Source organism: Solanum stenotomum, chromosome 6 (assembly GCF_019186545.1).
Source record: "Solanum stenotomum isolate F172 chromosome 6, ASM1918654v1, whole genome shotgun sequence".
Classification (NCBI taxonomy): Eukaryota; Viridiplantae; Streptophyta; class Magnoliopsida; order Solanales; family Solanaceae; genus Solanum; species Solanum stenotomum.
Window position 1 is genome coordinate 41,735,759 of NC_064287.1, and position 14,933 is coordinate 41,750,691.

Below are 14,933 nucleotides of genomic sequence, written 5' to 3' on the forward strand. Positions count from 1 at the left end.
GGAAGAAATAAAATGGGTTTATTCAGAAAATTTGATTGGATTACAAATTCTTGAGTGCATTGTGACAACCCACATAAATTGAAGAAATCGATTTTGGTTATTAGATTTATTACACCTTCATGTTTCTGGGATTTACCAGCGAAGGTAGAGGTAAAATCTTGTACACATAACATAATTCTTCTCGGACTACACTTGTGGCATATATAGCCTGTAAACACTGTTATTTCCAAGCTCTGTTTATGAAATTACACCGGTATGTAGTCGTATGTTTCTTAGTATTTAAAGAGAGTACATACGTGTAGGAAAGATGGAGGATTTAGGATGAAGAGGAAGTGGGGCTGATGAGTGATGAAGATGAAGTACTATAATCTAGAAACATGCCTACACGATTATTTTTAAATTGAAGCATAAATAATTAATGTAATAAACACTGTATGCTTGTAAAAATAATTAAATAAATCAGTGAGGGCAAATTAGTCGAATGATTATCTACATTAGTATTGTAATGAAGCAAAAGAACTGTTACAAAAACATCAAACTGGGAGGTAAGTGTAATATCGTACACCACATGGAAGGTAAGTGAAACGAGGCCAAACCTAAGAGGTCTCCAAAATTATAAATAAAGGTACATCCGACAACTTATATTTCATTCCAAAAAATTAACAGGATCCCAGAGTTTTACTGGAATGCAGATATATGGCTCTTTTCATATCCTTGAATTCCTTTACACCAATGCACAACCCGAAGGGTGCATCAACAACTCCATTTTTACACTGCAAACCTTCCCAGATAATTTCATAATCGAGAAGTTAAAACATAGTTAATTCTCTTCGTTAGTGAGAATTTTGCAAAACTTAGAGAATGAAGCAGGTTAATATACGATAATATGAACAAAATATGCAACTGCAACTTCATCTCATATTTTCTTTTGGGATCTTAGGAAGGCCATTGTAGGGCCTAGCGCAGTGCCCCTCATGGGTCGATATGACCACGGGCTCTTTCCAGTACTTGCCTTATCCCAACTACTTTCCTGAGCTAATTCTGCCTTCTTGGACTTTAGAGTATCACTGAATTGCTCCCATAGGTTTACTCCGCCATTTTCTGTAATTCACATTGATCATTGGTGCATAGTCAGGATCTAGCTATGAAATTAGAGACTAATGGATTTCATAAATCACTACTCATCTCAGGAATCCGTAAAACATTAGTTCACACCTGAAGGGGTAGATCGTGTTTGTTTTCCATTGCTTACTTCTCCAGCTCCTGCAATAGTAAAATGTAAGGTCACAAAAGAAAATGAAAAGGACCTAGATTTCATGTTTACATCTCCCAGCTTTCACAATCCCATCCTGTAAGCATGGGAAAACAATGAAATTACCAGGAACTGGGGTTTCAGTTTTCTTTTTACTGCTTCCAAGCACTGGAGTGGACTCATTGGCAGCAGAACCTTCAATAACCACACCAGGTACTTCTGCTTGATCTGGAGTACTATTCATCAGACGAACTTCAAGAAGTGCTGAAAATTCTATCTGCAAAAAGCCGTGGTTTTGTATTGAGAAGAGTCATATGCATTAAACCTATGGACTCTGCATCCCAGAGGATGACAACTTAAGTTCACTCAAAATATGCATAAATATAGATCACCACGCATAGGAGTGAGTCAATTTTACTGAAGTACCTCCAGAGATCCGTCTTCATTATAAATAGAGCAATCTGGTTGCTTTGAAGACTCATCCTCAGTAGAAATGACTGGAAATTCAGCTACTGGCATCAGCAAAACTCTATTTGCTTCAGAATTATACGACGATATTTTCCCAACCTACAGCAGAAGGGAACATCAAATTTCACAATCACGATGTACATCAATCAGAAGTACATAATATGATGGAGACAAGTTATACCCGATAAGAGGAAACTTCAGGGGTCCAGGTTGATGATAACTCAAGCAGCCGGTATGCAATCACAAGACCTTCCTGCCAAATTAAAAAACAGTTTTTCTAAATACTAAAATTGTGGTCCACCCAAATCAATACATCAACCACCCAATGTCCGGAGTTTTGGGTAGCGTAGATTGTCAGCTGCTTTGTGTGAGTCTCATTAGTCTAAAGTTAACAGCAGATATCAGTGCAACAGATACTGAAGGCTACAGATGCATTAAAAACAAGAACAAACCTTGGGCAGGCCAGAAAGAAAAGGAAGTGTATTGAAGTCGATTGATTCATGAAAATGAGGCTCCTTTTCACCATTCACCATCTCAGGATGTTTTTTGTTTGAATCTAGAGAATCATTCTTTTGGGAAAATGGAACATTCTCTTCGCCCCAGTTCTGTCTATTACGATTCATTATCTCGGGATGTTCTTTGTTTGAACCGAGAGAATCATTCTTTTGGGAAAACAAGCTTTTCTCTTGGCCCCATTTCTGTCTGTCACGATTCATCATATCAGGATGTTCTTTGCTTGAACCTGGAGAATTATTCTTTTGGGAAAATGAAACATTCTCTTGGCCCCATTTCTGTCTCTTACGATTCATTATCTCAGGATGTTCTTTGGTTGAACCAATAGAATCATTCTTTTGGGAAAATGAGTCTTTCTCTTGGACCCATTTCTGTCTCTCACGATTCATCATATCAGGATATTCTTTGTTTGAACCTAGAGAATCAGTCTTTGGGGAAAATGTAACTTTCTCTTGGCCCCATTTCTGTCCCTTCTTCTTGCTCATCATACCATTCCACTTGAAACTTTCCTGCACGTAACTTGGAAATTCATTACGCAAGAAGAGAAAAGTTATCCCATTAAGAAACACATATATTTCATTTCACGAAACATGCCTACCACTGGTCATGCCTGACACACTGTAACCTATGTCATTATGCTAATCAAAGATGATGCAATTTCCAACAGAAAATGTGTCAAATAAATTTTACCAAGGAGACCAATTTTCTGGTTTTTGCACCATCACATCACATCTAGAAGGAATACTTCTAGCATTTTTGTATGATTTCAGTACAGAAACGAATCATCTAATGGAAGAAAAAAGGAAAAGGGGAGGACCAAGCATCCTACTACAGATAATTAAATACCTATACAGCAAATAGTGGCCACTTTGTAGAGGACAAGCATGTCTATGCAATGACAATTAGTGAAGCAATTCTTAAATCCACCAACAATGAAACACTATAGAAACATTGATAACGATTATAACAGATAAACACAAATATTTAAATGGATGAAAATAGGGTTGCCAGATTATTTTCTTTTCTCCAATCTGTTAGTATAATACAACATATAGCATTTGTTATCCAACATCTGAGATATGGAAAAAACCAATAAGATTAATAGCATTATGCAAGCTTCTAGAAAATATATATGCATGACTTTGTTTTGTAGCACAAACTCATTTTCAGGCCATGTTCATCATGGAAAAATCATGTTTGAATCCTCCCTCTTTATCTTTCACGTAACCTTCCACTGAGCTTTTAAGCAATACGAAGTTAAATTTTTAATTGCTTGACACATTGGGATTCTGCACAAGATATTCTTGAGAAATGGTATGCTAAAAAACTTGGATTTCAAGATTTAAAACTCCTTTCAGAATAGAGATACAACATTGAAGAAGAAATCTAGAAAAAGAGCATCACAGAACAACTTGAGCAAAACGTACCACTTCTTCTCGACTCTGCTTTGAAACTTGTTCTGCAACATCCAGAAGATATATCCATATGTTAGATCTTTTCCACAAAATTAAAAAAGATACAAGACTGACACCATTGAATCAGAATCATTTTTTATAGAGGAAAAAAACAGAATCAGATTCATTTTCTAGAGCAGGCAAGGAATAATACACAATCCAAATCCCATCACCTGCAAAAAAGAGGAGAGGGAAAAGGAAAACAAGCGAACAAGGAAAACCAATAACTAATAAGAAACTACAAGTCATATTAAACCAAGCCCCACTGCACCAGACATATGCCGCACCGAATTTGAGCATCTTATACCTATTCCCTTGGCACGGATGGAACAAAGATTAATGCCAATGACAAGCACCAAAATTATGACCCACTTAAACTTGAATCAGCTTATAAATTTGAATCATTTGATAAAATACAAGATTGCATAATAGTTACTGAAGTGGGAGAGAGTTACAGGTAAATATAAATATGTCTGTATTGGAAGACCACGTAGACTTAACAAAGAGGGGTACAAGACCTTTTCCAACAGGTTCAAAGCGAATATGCCCAGGCCTTATTTCAACTGGAACAACTTCATCTTCTGTGTCACTATTTTGACATGATTGTCCACACGATTTGCTTTTCTCTACTGCATGTTTTTCTTCGTTGGTATCTCCATTCTTATCTTCACCATGAAATTGCTTCCATTGCAGCTACATACTCATGTATTGTCAACATAAACAGAAGTATAGAGCAGATAAATAATCTGTTTATGTTAGATCACTCACAAGTCCCTTTGGTTGGCCAGTTACCTCTTCTTTTTTAGTTTTAGTTTTCTGCTGCTTCCCATTTCGCTGCAAAGTTTGTTGAGTCAAGTTTCCAGTACATGACGCAGAAGTAACAGGAATGTAAGTTTTATCAATATACATTACTACTCACGTGTCCCAGAAGTTGACCATTAGCCCCGTCATTCAATCGCTCCTTTGGTTGGCAGCTAGGCTCTCCCTTTCCAGCTTTAGCCTGCATTTCTTTCCAGTTCCGCTGAAAAATTTACCCAGCAATAGTTACATTGTATGGCAGTAATAGTTGACATATTTGCGCCATTAGATCACTTACCAGTCCTTCTGATTCAGCATCTGCGTTCTTCTCCTTAATTTTGGCCATCTCTCGCAACCATCGCCTTTTAGCAGATTTTCTCTTGGCACTTCTACTAGGGCCCTGACAGAGAATTGACATTTTAAGTAAGTACTTGAAGACAATTAATCAGATCTTAAAAGTAAATTTGAGAAATGCAATTGCCCTGATTTTATGTTTTATTTTGGATACGTGAAGGTAAAGTTATCAGTAGACAGCACGTCTATACTAATATACAAAATAAAACAAATTAAACCACAAACAACATCCAGCTAGCCAAAAGAACACTATTGTACTAGCTTCACAATGCTATATAGTTTTTTAATACACAATGCCACCAAAATAATTAAGGTAACAATATCATAAATGATTAGCACAAAGGGAGTGTAAAAGTAGGAAAACATTTACAACAAAGGTCTAGTACCCCATTACAAGGATCCCATGGCGTCTAAAATAGAAACTACATCTAAGAAACCTATTTTACACAAAAAGTGAAATTTCAAAATACAGTTCATCTTAATCTTCTGCTCAGTGCTGATAATGTCTTCAGAACATCTTGAGTTTCTCTCCCTCCAGATGGTCCATCAAATGCATGTCCACATTAGACTCCACTAGCTCTTCTGCCTTGCCATGCTCACAGGATCATTCCAACTGGTTAGTATTTGCCCAGTTGTTCTAGGCATAGTCCATTTCAAACATTTCATACTCATGAATTGTTTCCATCTAATGTCAGTGCCTAGGCAGTGCTAAAACAGATGATTGTTGGTTTCATCTTATTTCTCACACAAAAAACATCTAGAGCAAATTGCATACCCTTCTACTTTAGGTTTTTTTGGGTCTGAACATCTATTACCACTAGCAAACAAAAACATACTACTTTCTAGGGTATCTTCAACTTCCAAATGTGCTTCCAGTGCCAACAATCTAGCTGCTGTCCAGTGTAGTTTAGGTCTGCATAAGAGGACTGTTACAGTGCAAATACTTTTGCTATTCTTCTCCAGATCAGCTGGTATGCTTGCAGAGAAGTGCCCTTAATAAAGAAATCAAATGGCTTGCTGATTTCCCAATCATTGAGGAATCTTCTAAAACTTAGGTTCCGACTATTTGACTTCACACCTTGGCTACAGTTGCATTCTGGTGTTGTATCAGATTGAAAATGTCAAGAAAAAGTTCATTGAGTGTGTCATGACCTATTCAGCTATTATTTCAGAAAGAGGTATTCAGGCCATTTCCGATCTGATGATTATTTACAAAAAATGGTCAAAGGATCCTGATTCACTTACATACACCGACTCCCTAAGTGGAGGACACCATTTTTGAGCACCAAGATCCTTCAACCCCATATATTTCACTGACTGCCCATCTCCATACAGAATGAACCTCCATTTGGAATCTTCACAACTATTTCATCAGAAGACACTAGTCGTAATGCCTCGGGTTCCTTTACCTAAACCAGCCTCTTGGGATTTTCATTTCACCAAAAGAAAATTTGAGCAAACAGATGGATACATTTTGAATGTCTACAGGCAAGTGGCACAAGAGGGGGGTTTAATCATGTGGGATAGCAGAATTGGGAAAAGAGAGTTCATATGCACTGGTATTCGCTCATTAACATGTAGCTTCAAAGCAGTGGCACAAGACTTCTCATGGTGTTTAACTGGAGTTTATGCTCCAAACTCTAGAAGAGAAAGACTTTATTTATGGGAGGAAATTGGTACTACCAGGGGACTATGTGGTGACTTTTGGGTAGCTTGTGGAGATTTCAACAAAACTAGATTCACCTCTGAAGAGAAGAATGCCACTTCACAGTCCAAAAGTAAGTCAGATTTCTCAAATTTCATGGAGGAAATGGTAGGCAATTCACTGGGGCATGGGGAGGCAGTCAGGACTCAGCAATCTAGGATAGAATTAGAAATATCCAATACACAATTCTTCCTAAGGTCATCACAGCTCACTGGCCTATATCCTTGAGATGCGAGAATTGGGACAGTACTAAGTCTTATTTTAAATTTGAAAGTTGGTGGCTAAGAGTGGATGGCTTCAAAGAGCAGGTTAAATGCTGGTGGGATTCCTTTGAACCTTAAGGTAGACCAGACCACATTCTAGCAATTAAGTTAAAGGCTCTGAAGATCAAACTAAAAGAATGGAATTTGGTTACTAAGGGGAACTTGACAATGAAAAAGAACAACAATATCAATCAAATGCCAGTGATTGATAATGCACAATAATAACGAAATCTAAGAAGTGGCTTTAAAACCTAAACTCTCAACAGAACTTGAAGAAGTGGCTATATATGATGAAGTACATTGAAGGCAAACATCCAGAATTCAATGGTTGAAGCATGGAGACAAAACTACAAATTCTTCCAAAGATCTCCAAATGCTCATAAGGGAAACAACTACACTGACCACCTAGTGGTTGAAGGAGAAAATTTAGTGGAGACTAGAGATATCAAAGATGAAATTATCAGGTTCTACAACCAGATTTATACAGAAACAGAAGCTGAAACCTGGAGGCCTGATTTCAATTTCACAGAGTGATTTCTGAAACCACTGAGCAGGAAAGGGAATGGCTTCAGAGGCCTTTTGAGGAACAGGAGGTTCTGGATGTAATCAAGTTATATGCCACTAACAAAGCTCCAGGCCATATGGTTTCAACATGAATTTCTGCACTCACTGCTGGGATATTACAAAAACATACATCATGTTGGCAATCCAAACTTTCACAGCCAAGAGTTCTTTGGAAAGAGTTTTAATGCTTAAAACGGATATTTGACATTTTAGAAAAAATATTTTTTAATTGATTAAGCAAAAAGTAAATTTTAATCTATTGGACGGACCTAGTGAAAATAAATTGAAAATGAGATCCACCATGCTCTCACCTTGTCCTTAAACCCCTCCAACCCCATCCCTCGTTCCCGCAGCCCTTGAAAGATGCCCCAAACAGTTGATTGATTGAGCTTAATGACATTTAGATGAACCCATAAACTAATTTTTTCCTGCACTTCCTCTTCACGGGATGTATCATCAATTTAAAGCAGAGAAAGCTAGATATATTGTTCCAGTTGTCCTGTGATATCTACCCCACGTGTATCTTCCGCCTCAACGTGAGCTGTTGCTTCAATTTCTTCAATCAGTTTCAGCATTTGGTCGTGCTTGACCACTCTGCTCAGACTACTTTGAACATTTTGGATTTAATTCCTCAGAGATTTGAGTCTCCATTCTCATGCAAACTTCCAGATTTTCCACTGATCGTCAAGTACATCGGCTCCAAGTCCTGGGTTAATGAAATAGACTCTATAAAAGGCTCTGGAGTTAATCCCTTCAAAGAAGAGTTCAAACCCAGACCGGGCCCAATTTAACTAGGCCCATTCTTTATTTGTTTTGACCGAGCTAATCTAGCTGGATAGCCGGATCACCCAAGGAGCCATAAAGCCCATTCTCCCCTTTGTAAAAATCCATAGTAGGTTCCATTTGTGAACCTACAACATTCAAATTCCTATGAGAGCATGTGCCTAACATGTGGCAACTTATATTAATTCCCTTTGCTATGTCCATCAGTTCTTTAGCCAATGGACAAAAGAGCTTAACCTCTTTCCCCTTTGTTGCTTCGTTCTCAAGGATCCGCAGCAGCTCTCCTAGAGATACAACATCGTCTCCCATGCCAGCCCCAACTCCCTCTCTGTCACCCTCCTCCTTCGATGCATATCTGAACATAAGTGGCGCTGCGCACCAGATTGGTAGTGTATATATCAGATTCCCATCGGCTATGTCGATATTTTGAGGTATTTTACCTGTTGGACCTCGTACCCTGATATGCGCCCATTGGAGATAAATTTTAGCTTCGTCTCCTCCTCATTTTCCAGCCAACCCCCACACGTGTCTCCTATCTCCTTAATCACCTTCTTGTTCCAAAGATGTAAGGGCAAACCTAAACTCCTAATCCAAAACCAGTCAAATATGGTGCTTGAGTGTACCGCATACTTCGTCGGATACCACCAATCAAGTTATAAAGAAGACCCTGTCTTCTCCAAACATCCATCAAAACATGTTCAGCAGCTTTCAGCTTTCCTCAACTTGAACTCAAAAAGAAAATGGTACCCATTCATATCATACACCTGAATGTTCAGGGCTCCCTTCCAGCACTGTTGCGCCTAGTTTCTCACCTCATTGCGTGCGGGAATCTCAACCCCGCCACAGAATCGACCAACTAAGCACCTACACAGAAGATCTGTATCATCATCTTGAGAAGTTACTTTCATCAGAGTGATCTCTGTATCCACTAGCATCTTCCTTTCTGACCATTTATTATTGTACAGAGCTTCCTTAAAGTTCCCCTCCCCTTCTGTAAATTTTTTGTATGTATCTCCACTTATAATAAATGAGCACCTGCTTTTCTACTAATAAATTCTTCAAAAATTTTAGCAAGATTCCCCTACCCTTCATTAAATTTATTCTAAGGAATAATGACCTCAGAATTCAGATATACCATGTCCCTTGACAGCTATAACAGAAATGAACCTTTCATATTTGTTAAACTTAAAAGTTTTACCCATATTCTCTGAGGTTTCTCCAAGTCTTTTGCAGACCTAAAGTAAGGCACCTTTGCTCAAGGTAAGCCTCCTCAATGAAAGTCTCACACTTCTCACCCAATCACATGACACTTCCGACTCTGAAATGGTTTCAGTAAGGTCATAAGATTTTCACCAGATCTGTAATAGCATCTGTTTTCCATCGAAAGAAACAACAAAGTCGAATAGAGGAAGAGAAGAAGAAAAATGAGGAAGAATGAGAGATTCTGGCGATCAGAAACCACCAAAAAAGAAGTCTATAGGTCCGCAAGGGACCTTTAGAAGGTTACCTTGGGAAGAGTGCCTGGGAGCATTTTTTGAAAAAAAAAAAGTTGCTACTGTTCTCTTCTTCAATGTTTTTCCGCATGACTTCTTCACGACTGTATTTTCTTTACATACTTGATTTTTGAGATGCATTACTTGAGCCGAGGGTCTATAGGAAACACCCTGTCTACCTTCACAAGGTAGAGGGCTGCATACATACCCTCCCCAAACCGTACTTGTGTGATTACATTGGGTGTGTTGTTGTTGATGATGATGTCCGGCCAGCTAGATTGCTACCGCCCACAAGCATAGGAGTCGGGTAATCCTCCTGACCAAGGTTGGAGAGATGGGCTCACACTGAGTGTTGCAGTTGGTAAAAACCTGGGATCTCCCGGTAGTGACTCCTTGCCTCAACCACTAAGTCATCCACTTGGGAACATACATCATATGAGAGTGAAGCCATCTTGTTGAGATACCATTTCCATCTTCCATATTTTACATCTCACAGAAATCTCAGAATCCTTTGTCTAAACCATGATTTACGACTGCATAAACCAGCTATTGTATGTCCCCTTCTGCTCAATATACCCATGATCTCTATAGGTGAAGATGAGAATATTACCTCTCAAACACGTTAAAGTCCGTTCAAGATGTTAAACACTTAAATTGAACCATACTGGCAAATAGAAATAAGTTACAACTATAGAATCTGATCAATCTTATGGGAGTTTGACTAAGAGCAAGTGCCCCTTATTACTAATTGTTGTGATATCTAGCCTTTCTGAGTAAGCATCTCATGCGTGGTGAAGATCAAATATTAATCTAACTGCTTTGCACAGATTTAGAACTCTTCTTGGATTTTGTTAGCCCTATAGCTTAGAAAGAGGCTACAAATCCTTTTTTTGTGAGCTTAACTGATCTATCCTTGTAAAGCTTGCATCTTCTTGATGCCTTGTAATGAATCTACTTACTTCATCAAAAAAAAGATCCACCAAAATTTAGGACTGTTTTTCCAAACTCCTCCCACCAATAGAATGATTATGTAAAGAATTCTATGTGAAGGAAAAAACAAAAGATGGATGGAAAAAGACAGCTATTATGAACCTTTTTTTTAGTCGCATCAGAGTTGGGGGGCGCCTCTATATTCTCCACATCGTTTTTTTTAAGCTCGTCATTTCTACAAAAAGAGAGAAACTTTGAAACAAGGGAGACATCAAATACATTCATGCAAGAATAAAAAGGAGACAAAACTCGCACTTGCAGATGCCTCTACCAGGCAAGAGACAGAGAAGGTAAACATTGCACGAAAGAGGAGGTCTCCACAGCAAAGGATAAGCAATTTTCGCAATTTTATACATAAATGTCACATTGTACTATATAATTCTGATTACCCCTTTTCGTGTGATAAAGACTAACCTTGTCAAACCACCACAACCAAAAGTTAGAATTAGGGACAAAGAAACATGAAATAATATGGAGCAGAAAAACAATTCAAATATTCACCTGCAGAACCTGGACTGTAAGCATACAAGCCTGACACGGAAAGATGGGTTGGTTCCTTTTAAATAGGACAGTAAAGTCCAAACACAAAAAAATATTGTCCGTACAATAGAACAACACACTGATACAGAAAGCAACTAGAAAAGCGCATACGTATCAAAGTACCCGGAAATGGAACCAAGAGAGTCAATACCTTCAATTTTCTTTTAGTAATTGAAACTTTATGAAAGATATGGATCCTCAAACAAGAAATGACCACACAGCCAGTCCAAAAGTAATGCACCAAGAAGGTTTGCAGAAAGAGAACATATACCAAAAAAAATATACTGTAATAATTCATAGAAAGAAATAATATCTTCCAAAGGACATACTTCTTCATGCTGGGTGTCATATGACTGTCCTCATTATCCTCAGCATTTCCTTTATTATTCTCCATATCTTTGTTATTTGAATCAGATACCTTCTGTTTCTTTCTAGTAAGATCTCGTTTCTTGGTCTGCTCATCAAGCTTCTCCTTAACATCAGAACAGTGTTTCTTTTTCCTATGATGAGCAAAGATTTAAGAAGTCATAATACTTACAAAAAAAAATGATTTAAGAATACTTACAAGGTGCATTTAAAGCCTACAAATCTAGGCAAGTCAGGCACACCAAAACAAGAAGTCAAGAATTACTTTGAGCTAGGAAGCAATTCTGATGCTTTTCTTTTTTTGGAAATTGAATTGCCAGCCAAAGCATTTTCCTGGTGTGAAGTATCTTTCTCTGGTTCTGCCTCTTCCTCCTTTTCAGACTCATCTTCAGTCTCTTCACTGTCATAAGACTCATAACCTCCAGCAGCATGATCAAATGCTTCATTTGCCAATAACAACGGTCCACCCTTTAAAGGTTGCGTCTCAACAATTTGGAGATTTTCAACTGCATTGGGACCATTATTTCTTTCGACAGCTAAAATCACATTTGGTCCATTATTTCCATCGATAGCTAAATGCCCTCTTTTCTTCTTCACACTAAAGTAAAAACCAGATTAGAACATTCAATCTACACGAGAAACAGATAAACCATGAGAGACAAATTTAAAAACAAACAAAAACCTGACTACATCTTTGTCCTCCAAAATACATGTTGACTCAAAAGGAGGCAAGACAAAACCATCCATCTGCATGAGATGACAAGACAAGACAGTGAGGACCAAGACAGAGAAAATGTTCTTTTCAGTTAGCCTCAACAACACAGTTAATCAAGTGCACCAAAGAACATAGCGCTCAGAGAGGAAACCCACAGCACTGAATAAAAAAATGATAAGCCAGGAGACACAGTTGAAGCAAACCAGTAATCAGGAGGAAACAACTCAAGAACAGAAGGAAACGTCAAAAAGATAAGTTAATTTACACTTAGGACACATGCAGAAATCAAAGAAAATAGAATGAGGCTGTTACAGAGACGATGCAAATCAATCAACTGTACATGAGAACCATAGTGCTTAGAAAAGAAAACCGACAACACTCAGGGTGCATTTGGCATGGAAGAAGACCTTCTCCATAAAGTTAGTGCTTGGTTAAGGTTGAGTTGCTTGAGTATACCCTTGTCCATAACATTGGGAAATAAGAATAGGTTTTGGTGTTACTTTGAAGTCTCAAAGGTTGACAACAATGCCAATTGGTTGAAGCAAGTAACTATGGAGTAAGAACTGAGATACTTGTAAGTGAAAATAACTTCCGGCAATAAGTGAACCAAGTCAATTTTTGAAAAAATATTTCTCCTGAGAATGTTTTCCACAATTCAACGTAACCAAGCACTACAAAATGATTTCATCAAGGAAAGCATTTTCCAGTAAAATATTTTCCTCCACACCAAAGACACCCAATTCAAAAATTACTCTAAGGCAGGGTTCACAGTTGAAGCAAACAAAGCAGTAATCAGCAGAAGAAAAAACTCAAAACCCAAAAAAAGCTTCATCTTTTCTTCTTTTTTTTAAACTTTAGGGAACATGCAGATATAGAAAGGAAGGAAGCAGTTACAGGCACCAACAAGATTGAAAAAAAAATGTGCTACAGGCCATACTTACACAAAAGAAGTAAACAACTCAAGAATGGAAGGAAATATTTTAAAAACTCAACTTTTTTCAACTTAAAAGCACATGCAAGGATAGTATAAAAGAGAGGGAGTGAGTTTCAGAGACATCCACAACACGGAATCCGAAAATGATAAGCTAGATGACATAGCTGAAGGAAACAAAAGGGGTAATCAACAGGAGGAAAAAAAACTCCAGAATGAAAGAAAACTTACTCAAAACTTAGACAATTTCGTTAACTTAGGGCACAGGCATAAGTTAACATTTGCAATGCAATGCTCAAAGAAGCAAACCACAACATCGGATACAAAATTGATAAGCTAGAAGCAACACTTAAGCAAACTAAAGCAGTAAACAACAGAAATTTTTCAAAAACGAAGAAAACATTAAAAAAAAAACAAATTTTAAAACTCATGACTTGCAGAGGAAAAGAGAGTTACAGAGAGGAGGATGCCATTAGGACAAGAATCATGGAGCTGAAAAGTGTGGAGAAGATAAGAAGAAAGATCAGAAACAGTTCTGTGCTGTTGGGGTTTGAGGAGAAGCCAAGTTTTTACGAAACCCTCAGATTTCTGCAAGTCGCTGAGAATGTCAGGGTCATTGAACGACAATCGAAGCCTAACGCCCTCCATTATTGCTCATGCAATAGAAAGAATCCGGCTTTGGAGCTTTGCAGATGAATTGTGGCTACACTCTTTTCACTTCCCTTTAGTTAACCCTGGTAGCTTCCGGCATAAACCTCCCTAATTTGCCAACAACTCCGTTTCACCCTTTTTTTTTTCTTCTTTGTCCCAACTTTCGAGTATAATGAATATTATTAGCTCAATTAATTGGCTATCTAAATTTATTTATTTATTTTAGGCCTAATTCATTGGTGGCTCCTAAAGTTGACACGATGTTTTTTTATTTAAACACCTTAACTGAGAGATGTTCATTATAGACACCTAATGTATAATCTTGTTGTTTCATTTTAATACTTTTTGTTTACATGACATAATCAGTGTGACACACTCATTGATAGGTGCGTAAAAGGATTATTTAGTTAATTTTTAATTATTTTTTTCATCTTCTTCCCCATTTTTAGCCACCATTTTGACCAAATTAAATTTCATCCATTGTGAATGAAGGTTTTTCAACAAAAATGACGGAAAATATTTTTAAAATTTAAGAATAAACTCATTCGTAAAATTCTTTCATGGAAAATTTAATATTTACGGCAAAGTGAATTTAAAAAAGATTAATAAAAGCTTATTTCAATAATTTGCGGGGAGTGAATTAAACGAAGCGCAGCATGTAGGTGTGGGTGGGAGTAATTTATGCGAAAAGGGACAGGAATTTGGAGAAAGCGAAGCAAGGGAACCAGGAGTTATTTTGCAGACCCCAAAACATAAATTCAAATCAGAAAGGGGATTTGTTTGTTTGGGGGTTTGGAGAAGGTGATTGGGGGGTGGGAGGAAGTGTAGTTGGAGAAGGCGATCGGGTGTTGTGGGTCGGGGTGGCTTGGAGAAGACTATCGGAGGGAGGAGAAGACGATCGGGGGTGGGGGGCTTTGGAGAAGACGGTCAGGGGTGGGGTGTTTTGTTGGGGGGCTTCTTTTAGTTTGATTAAATTTTATTTTACTTTTATTTGGGGGAAAATATCACGTGTCATTAATTCATTGGTCACTTTTTATTTTTACTCAATATTAATGATTTAAAAATTATTTTTGACACAAATGACAAATGTTGT

General features: G+C 37.7%; 1 protein-coding gene across 4 annotated transcripts; it reads right to left on the reverse strand.

Moving 5' to 3' along the window:
• Positions 1-586: 586 nt before the first annotated feature.
• On the reverse strand, positions 587-13,987 carry LOC125866723 (coilin). 4 transcript variants are annotated; one of them, XM_049547061.1, is made up of 16 exons: positions 13,646-13,987; positions 12,226-12,290; positions 11,809-12,141; positions 11,507-11,677; positions 10,740-10,812; positions 4,784-4,885; positions 4,607-4,708; positions 4,480-4,521; positions 4,206-4,380; positions 3,661-3,692; positions 2,173-2,742; positions 1,902-1,973; positions 1,679-1,819; positions 1,379-1,529; positions 1,216-1,263; positions 587-1,101 (listed from the first exon to the last, which is right to left on the reverse strand). In XM_049547061.1, exons 1-16 carry the CDS (start codon positions 13,835-13,837, stop codon positions 917-919), a joined length of 2,454 nt encoding a protein of 817 aa, XP_049403018.1. In that variant the 5' UTR covers positions 13,838-13,987; the 3' UTR covers positions 587-916. The 4 variants fall into 4 exon arrangements, with proteins under 4 accessions (XP_049403018.1, XP_049403016.1, XP_049403017.1 ...); XM_049547059.1 differs by having other exon boundaries at positions 4,456-4,521; XM_049547060.1 differs by having other exon boundaries at positions 4,595-4,708.
• Positions 13,988-14,933: the final 946 nt, after the last annotated feature.

What these genes read in the sequence shown, in the direction of transcription:
- LOC125866723 (XM_049547058.1), bottom strand. Translation starts at nt 13,837, where the DNA reads ATGGAGGGCGTTAGGCTTCGATTGTCGTTCAATGACCCTGACATTCTC. An exon ending in ATGCTGAATCAGAAGGACTG is followed by an intron (nt 4,709 to 4,783) that starts GTAAGTGATCTA and finishes TAAATTTTTCAG; the next exon opens with CGGAACTGGAAAGAAATGCA. An exon ending in CTGAAGTTTCCTCTTATCGG is followed by an intron (nt 1,820 to 1,901) that starts GTATAACTTGTC and finishes CTTCTGCTGTAG; the next exon opens with GTTGGGAAAATATCGTCGTA.